General features: G+C 42.5%; 2 protein-coding genes across 12 annotated transcripts in view; both read right to left on the minus strand.

Annotated features, from left to right (window-relative positions):
* Positions 1–235: 235 nt before the first annotated feature.
* LOC121705667 (mucin-13-like) lies at positions 236–6,068 on the minus strand. 9 transcript variants are annotated; one of them, XM_042086820.1, is made up of 6 exons: positions 5,929–6,068; positions 5,652–5,732; positions 4,259–4,285; positions 2,742–3,409; positions 2,548–2,702; positions 236–448 (listed from the first exon to the last, which is right to left on the minus strand). In XM_042086820.1, exons 2-6 carry the CDS (start codon positions 5,689–5,691, stop codon positions 433–435), a joined length of 906 nt encoding a protein of 301 aa, XP_041942754.1. In that variant the 5' UTR covers positions 5,692–5,732; positions 5,929–6,068; the 3' UTR covers positions 236–432. The 9 variants fall into 9 exon arrangements, with proteins under 9 accessions (XP_041942754.1, XP_041942756.1, XP_041942755.1 ...); XM_042086822.1 differs by having other exon boundaries at positions 2,548–2,573; positions 2,634–3,409; XM_042086821.1 differs by having other exon boundaries at positions 2,548–3,080; positions 3,129–3,409; positions 5,929–6,067.
* A 1,339-nt stretch (positions 6,069–7,407) lies between these two features.
* LOC121705644 (centriolar coiled-coil protein of 110 kDa-like) overlaps positions 7,408–7,831 on the minus strand; it is a 20,066-nt gene continuing 19,642 nt past the window's right edge. For all 3 annotated transcript variants that reach the window (XM_042086751.1, XM_042086750.1, XM_042086752.1), the window contains exon 14: positions 7,408–7,831. This exon is cut by the window's right edge and continues 1,621 nt beyond it. The gene's annotated coding sequence lies outside the window, so the exon portion shown is untranslated.

Here is a 7,831-nt window from a genome sequence, read left to right on the forward strand (position 1 = left end):
CCAGATGTGGGCAGTTCCAGAGATGCATGTTTCCGGCTGAAAGAAAAAACATTCAAGCCTCTGTAACTCGTTGCCAGTACACCAGTCACTCTGACTTTCTGAGAATTCTACTGGGTCTCAGATTTCAGAAGAGGTCAAGCATTTTATGATGGGCTAAAGTATGTGGGAGCAGTGCCCTCCTAAGTTGATGTGCAATGTTGGGCAAAAAAATAAATAAATAAATTGGGGCAACAAGTTCTGTTTTCAATGTTTTATTAAACAGTATTATACTGTTACCCAGCTTCAACGCAGCATTCTCCCCCTTGCCCATCCTGGTCAAAGTTGCCTGTGGTTGAACACCAAGGCTTGTTATGGTTGATTGTAGTACATGTCCAGTGGAGTGTCCCCAAATACACAAAAGGGAAGACACAAGCTGCTCCTCCAGCATCTCGATTAACGGTGGGCAAGCCTGGAAACAGCAAAAGACACAGCATAATACATCATGAACTGTAAAAGAGGGAATAATACTTGTAATAACTCGGCTCTTTTTCCACCTAATAGCACAGAGTGAGGTGCTGCAGTGTTGGTTTTAAATGGGTCTGGTCGGTCATTACAGCTGGCAGGGCGTCTACAATAGTGGTGCTTCTGAAATTTAGCCTAAAAGTAAATGAGTCAGAGAGACCTCTTATAGCTACTGTAGCTAGACAGACGGATGCTCTGTTTTGAATAGTTTAAAGTAAAGTGCTATAAAGTCACTGTTTAATTGACTCTGGTCTACAACTGATAAGAGTTGAATCTTCGGTTCAATATTAGGCCTATATAACAGTCAGTTGGCAAATCAATTGAAAAGGCTAAATTATTCCAGAACTGTTTAAGTGTTTTTCATTCCGACATCTAGATTCAATGTACCAATTTAGACCAGCAACATTACAGATTAACGGAGAAAGCTCACCAATAGGAAAGCCAAATTTGAAATGAGATCCGACCCGTTTCTCCTACACCCCCATGAGGAGAAATAATAGAAGGCAACTGGCGTGTTTTTAGCCTGTAAGTTGAACTTAAATTACAAATGGGCTGAGACAACAAGACCTGAGAAATTGTCTTCCTCTTGTTTCAGCCCAGGTCAAAGTCTGTTGCTCCCCATTTCCCCTGAGGGGGGTTCAGGAGAAAAAGGTCCGATTTCAATAAGAGTTGGTTATGAGGTGTGGCGTCCACCAGTTAAAGAGGTGACATTTTCATTTCATGTGTTTTATTATAATAATAATACGTTTTAATTATATAGCGCCTTTCTCAGACTCAAGGGGCCTGTACTACGAAGTGGGGTTACTGGCTTATCTGGGTAACTTCGAGAGTAACTTGATCACGTGTGGCGTAACTTCCCGATTAACCCGTACTACGAAAGGTGGATAGGTTTTAACCGAGGTATGCTGCCATGGCAATTTACGCTGCATCTCAAACCTGCTCCGAGGTTATGTTCTTGGTTAACCCGAGGTTTCCGTTAACCACACCCTTTATAAGTACCACCCCTCCACTAACAATTTCTCGAGACATGTTGGCGTACCTGGATGATCCATACGACATTGGAGCGCAAATCTTGAGGGACTCGTCGCAGGGCGAGGGGTTTTAGAGACCGCCAGAAAATATATATAGCCTACCCGGACGAAATTCTCTATGAAGATATAGATTGTCAGCCGAGGGAATTCGTCGTCTTTGCTATGAGACGTCTTCCTAGATCATCTGACAATGCCCGTACGTGGACATTCATGTAGGCTATTCCATCGGTGATGCAAGAATACTGTATGTCCGGAAAATAAATCGGACATAGCCTACAGCAGGCCTAATAAATAAAAATCACCATTTTAACAAACTTGTTGAATTGAAGGTCATATTACTGTACCCTGCACATAAAGGCTACACATTTCCACAGCACCAGAATCCGACCGAATGCCTCCCTCAACCCCCTCCATAAGCCTTCCACCATTATTTGCGATGGCCAACTCCTCTGCTACTGTAAAAAAACTCTGGTGCCTTTCCTCCTACAGTAGTGTTCAGAGACACCTTTTTGTTAGCTGTAAAACAGAGGCCAAGTGAAGGCTATAAGCTACAGTAGGCCTACATGTTTTCATAATTAAGAAATATTAATGCAAGCTATAACTATATAAACCTACTATTCTGAATAATGTTTTTGTGTTTCATTTTCACCTGCTGCCATGTGCGTTTGGTGTTGCATCTGAAATGTTCACAGGATTAGGCATACACTAAATCAGTCAAAGGGGGCTACTTAAACATTCAATTATCCTTATATTATATTACTATAATCTATATGCCCACTTCTGAATTGGGTTGCATCTGTAGGGCTTTCTATGAACTCAAAATAGGCCATTTAATTATTTCAACTCATTTCAGACATTCCGCAAGGTACTAATCCTTCGTAACACATATTTGAAGAACATGTGGGAATAATTTTAGGCATTTAGGCTACCCGATCTGCAATACGTTGCCAACAGCCTTGCTTTGTTCACTGCCAACGTATTTAATTTGTCGTAGAGTGGGTTTTAATTCCTCCACCTGAGTCTACGAGGCACTGTAGAGGGCACTTTAGAGGTTGTAGAGGTGGGCACTTTAGAGGCTGTAGAGGAGGGCACTGTAGAGGAGGGCACTTTAGAGGCTGTAGAGGTGGGCACTTTAGAGGCTGTAGAGGTGGGCACTGTAGAGGTGGGCACTTTGGAGGCTGTAGAGGTGGGCGCTGTAGAGGAGGACACTGCAGAGGCTGTAGAGGTGGGCACTTTAGAGGCTGTAGAGGTGGGCACTTTAGAGGCTGTAGAGGTGGGCGCTGTAGAGGTGGGCACTTTGGAGGCTGTAGAGGTGGGCGCTGTAGAGGAGGACACTGCAGAGGCTGTAGAGGTGGGCACTTTAGAGGCTGTAGAGGTGGGCGCTGTAGAGGTGGGCACTGTAGAGGAGGACACTGCGGAGGCTGTAGAGGTGGGCACTTTGGAGGCTGTAGAGGTGGGCACTTTGGAGGCTGTAGAGGTGGGCGCTGTAGAGGAGGACACTGCAGAGGCTGTAGAGGTGGGCACTTTAGAGGCTGTAGAGGTGGGCACTTTAGAGGCTGTAGAGGTGGGCACTTTAGAGGCTGTAGAGGTGGGCACTGTAGAGGAGGACACTGCGGAGGCTGTAGAGGTGGGCACTTTGGAGGCTGTAGAGGTGGGCACTTTGGAGGCTGTAGAGGTGGGCACTTTGGAGGCTGTAGAGGTGGGCGCTGTAGAGGAGGACACTGCAGAGGCTGTAGAGGTGGGCACTTTAGAGGCTGTAGAGGTGGGCACTGCAGAGGCGGGCACTGTAGAGGCGGGCACTGTAGAGGCTGTAGAGGAGGGCACTGTAGAGGCTGCAGAGGCGAGCACTGTAGAGCAGGGGTGCCCTCCAAGTAGGCCTAGAGGATGGCACAGTAGACAAAGATGGTGGATGTTACATTTAGTCATTTGGCAAACCCTTTTACCCATAGCAACTTACAGCAACTGTGCGTAAACCTTGAGATATCTTCATATCCATTAGAATACATAATATCCTGATTGAATTAAGCCAATTCTCTAAAGTACAAACACTCCAACCTTGGCTGATTTATACCAGAACCATTTTTTAAGCGTTGCAAGGGTGTTTTTTCCCCTCACTCACAGGGGCTAGGGGGAAGAGACGGCCACCATTCGACCCGAAAAAAATTTATGCTAAAAAAACCTGCATAGTTCCCCTTTAACGGTTGACAATACTGTTGCTTTATTGAAAGTGAAGCTCAAACAGCTGTTTCATGCCACTTACTATCAAAGATTCTAGAACAGAGCTCTGCTCTAGAATCTTTGCTTACTATTATCCTTAAACACTGAAGCAATGTGCCTGTGCATCTCATTCCCTTTTAATTTGAACACACACACACAACTACACCTGAGAGATTTGTATTGGTGGATCCCCCTGTCATCCCCCTTAATCATAGTATTGTTGTAATGAAATCATGCACCTCCTTGTAATTATTTCTACATTTGATTCACAGAAACTAGGAAGCAGGACAGAGTTCACAACACTAGTTTGATAAAACTGGAAAGTCTGGCGTTCCTTGACGTTCTCCTGATCAATAAGTCAGAAGATAAATAAACAAGTTACACCTCCAAAAAATTAGGGATTCGAAAAAACTGGTCAAATTGCCTAACATTTCACTTCCTGTGACAAGTGGGCATTTATCTGTGCAGACAGTGTGTAAACAGACATTAAGATAGAAAAGAGTATTTACCAGCGTGTACTGCAGTGGAACACCCACCTGTTGGGATATAGCAGAAGTCATTAGGTGCACACACCCATTTCACAATGACCTACAGGAGTCATTAGATGCACACATTCCACAATGTCTTACAGGAGTCATTACAGTAGATGCACACATTCCACAACGTCTTACAGGAGCCATTAGATCAGGGGTGGGCAAACTGCGGCCCGCGGGCCGGATCCGGCCCGCCAAGCACTTTCATCCGGCCCGCCGAGCATTTCATTTGGTTATCAGGCTGCTCGCTATTTTTTTCCCTGCGATAGTTGGTTAGTTTTACTGCAAACTGCTTTTCACTCTCCTTAGAGAACGTTTACAATGTCAATGTCAAAACATCATGTTAAATAGAGATAACATCATGTTAAACTAAGTTAACTCTTAGTTATCTCCTTTGCAGCAGATCTAACGTGAACATTATGCGATCCATTTAATTGGGAAGAGAGGGAGGGAGCCGCAGGTTTTGGCTCGTCATTGTTGATAAGTGATGTGTGCTTCTTATAAGAAACTTTTAAAAGGAAATCATGAAGGCAACAGTAGTTCCCACTACTGACCATTTAAAAACTGAGAGAGGGCCCAGCCGTAGGTACAGCACTAGCCATAGCGGAACAGGCAGAAGAAATAAACGTGAATTAAAGCGACTGTCTTAAAGCAACAGTGCACAATTTATACATTTGTTAAACAGCATAAAATTAGCAGTATTTTTAAGCAATTCACATTTTAAAACAAATACTTTTCATACTAATTTATAGGCTATACATTTTTTTTTTTTTTTTTTTTTTTTTTATGCGTGTGTCGTGGGGGGGGGGGGCAATGTGGCCCTTGAGCCAAAAAGTTTGCCGACCCCTGCATTAGATGCACCCATTCCACAATGTCTTGCAGGAGCCATTAGATGCACACATTCCACAAAGTCCTACAGGAGTCATTACAGTAGATGCACACATTCCACAATCTTACAGAAGTAATTTGCTACTGGGCCAGCTGGTGGGGAAATATAAAGACATCAGCCTGCACTGCTTCCTTACTGCACTCATTCAGCAACAAGGGTCATACTATTCATGACGCCTCTGCCCACTACACAAGGGTCATACTATTCATGATGCCTCTGCCCACTACACAAGGGTCATACTATTCATGATGCCTTTGCCCACTACCAGCGGGTGACGTGTCTTCATGTTATGTGTGTGTACAAAGGGACATGACTCCCTAGTAGAGGTCATATTTAGGAAAGATTAATTTCTCATTCCATATTAACTTCTTGTAATTCTTTGTCCGGTGAAAACATAAACAGAAAGTAAAAAAAAAAAAACTCTACTTGCCAGTAATTGTATAAACAAACATTTTTATGAACGGATCTGAGAAAACTTACTCAGTGCCACCATGAAGAGCCACAGTGGAAATGAAATCATTGTTGGTTCCCTTTCTCTTGACCAAATCTTGTACTCTGCACCTGTGAAAACACATGTTATGTACATGTCAGGGTTTTGCAGGAGGACTCAAGCGAAAGACTCGTTAAATCCAGAACATTCAAACATTTTGTTTGTTGGTAAATCGACACAAGAAGAAAAAAACGAAACACTGACAGGCTGACTATCCAAACAGACAGAAATCAGAAAAAAAGAAGAAAAACTAAAACTAAAACTTACAGACTTCACTTTCAACTTATCCAACAAGTGCAACAAACCAACTAAGCACAGAAGAGGAGCAGAGAGGTTATAAATACACAGACCAACAGATTGACAGATAACTGGACGAGACCAACAAAACAATAATAGGGAACAGGTGTGAGCAGAAAATGGAGGGAAAACTAATAAGACAGGAAGTGCAGACCAAATAAGGAAAGGGGCGGAGACAGTTCCAAGTAAGCAGGCAGGTAAACACAGAGCACATGGGGAACAGCAAAAGCACATAACAAACACAGGACAATATACAAAATGGCCACCAGGGTGGCAAAAAACAGTCCAGTGCACGGTTTCCCGATAATGATGGATACATGCAGTTACCAGGGTTTTCTGCGATTCATTTTAACCCATTAATGTCCATAGTGACCGTTTAAAATTCCCTTACAGCACTTAAAGTAGGCTACACGTTTAGCAAAACACAAATCAGTGAGGGACAAGTCAAGGCAGGTTTTTTGATCTGAAAAAGCTTTTTAAATGAGGACACACCATCCTGGTTGTCTTTTTTTTCAAGTGGGTGTCATTTCAGTTGTCAATCATAGAATTGTAGGCCTACAGTTCCATAAAGAATCAAGAACAATATCTTATGTCTATTATTTATGTTCGGGTTGTGGTTTTGATCTTGAAAATGGTTTTTAAAAAATACAGCTCTGCCTAGTGCCCACCCAAAAATATGTTTTGCCCAACCGCCTGATGGGCCTGGTTCTATACACGGACAAAAGAAAAAAATCATGATTGGATGCTCATCTCAGTCTAGTATGGCCATTGTGTATAAGTTAGAGCTACCTTTTTAATGGGATTTACTATAAGATTTTCAACTGTAATAATACATCTGTTTTACGTCTTTATACACACATACAAACACAAGGATATCCACAAAACCCATTTTGAAATATGATAAAGTAATATTCTGTGCATATCCATTTTGTATTCCTGTGGAATTATACAGAACAAATGTTTCAAATCTCACATTTACACCACAACTGTGCAACTCTGACACTTTGTGATCCCCTCTCTTACCCAGACAGACCCCCCCCGCCCCCACACACACACACACACAAACAAATATACACAGACACAAATACACTCACAAGCCCACATACTGTAAATGCTTATAGGCTATCTCAGAAACTACACAGAGTTACCGGTACATCAAATCCCTGCTACCACTGACCTCAAGGGAAGTTGAGGTTTACTGATATGTGTATGAATCTGGAATTTATCATGCAAAATGATTGCTATTGTGTATGAAGCCCGCCCCATGCCGGATAAGCAATTGTGATTAGTTCCTGGGTATATGGAAAACTGACAGACTGACTTGCAGAGCAAATGCAGATGCACCAGTGGATATGGGGTTCATCATACTAAAATATGTGTTGCCATAGTGAATATGTATTCTTTGTAACCGGTATATAAACAGAAACTCACATTCTTTTATTTCACTTGTAAATTTCAATAACTTTATTCCAAAGACTTCAAATAATTTATTGGTTCAAATAAATACACATCACAATATTTTCATCAGAGCTTCTCTAAAAAGTACAGACCAGCAGCCCTATTTTCTATCCTCATAAATACTTATTTCAAGTAAATGTGCACACACTACTCACTACAAAGGAGGCATACTATCTGAATCTGAATGAAGGAAGCCCCAGGCCTCTTCAGGTCAGTCCAAGGAATATAGGACCTGCTGTTCTGTTGAGTGAATATAGGACCTGCTGTTCTGTTGAGTGAATATAGGACCTGCTGTTCTGTTGAGTGAATATAGGACCTGCTGTTCTGTTGAGTGAGCGGTCAAATCTATGGAGGTGCCACAAAGCTCTAGCGATGACCAGAGCCTTGCAGTCTGATACTAGTTCAGGGCCACTCA

The sequence above is a fragment of the Alosa sapidissima genome, chromosome 3 (assembly GCF_018492685.1).
Source record: "Alosa sapidissima isolate fAloSap1 chromosome 3, fAloSap1.pri, whole genome shotgun sequence".
In the NCBI taxonomy this organism is placed as follows: Eukaryota; Metazoa; Chordata; class Actinopteri; order Clupeiformes; family Clupeidae; genus Alosa; species Alosa sapidissima.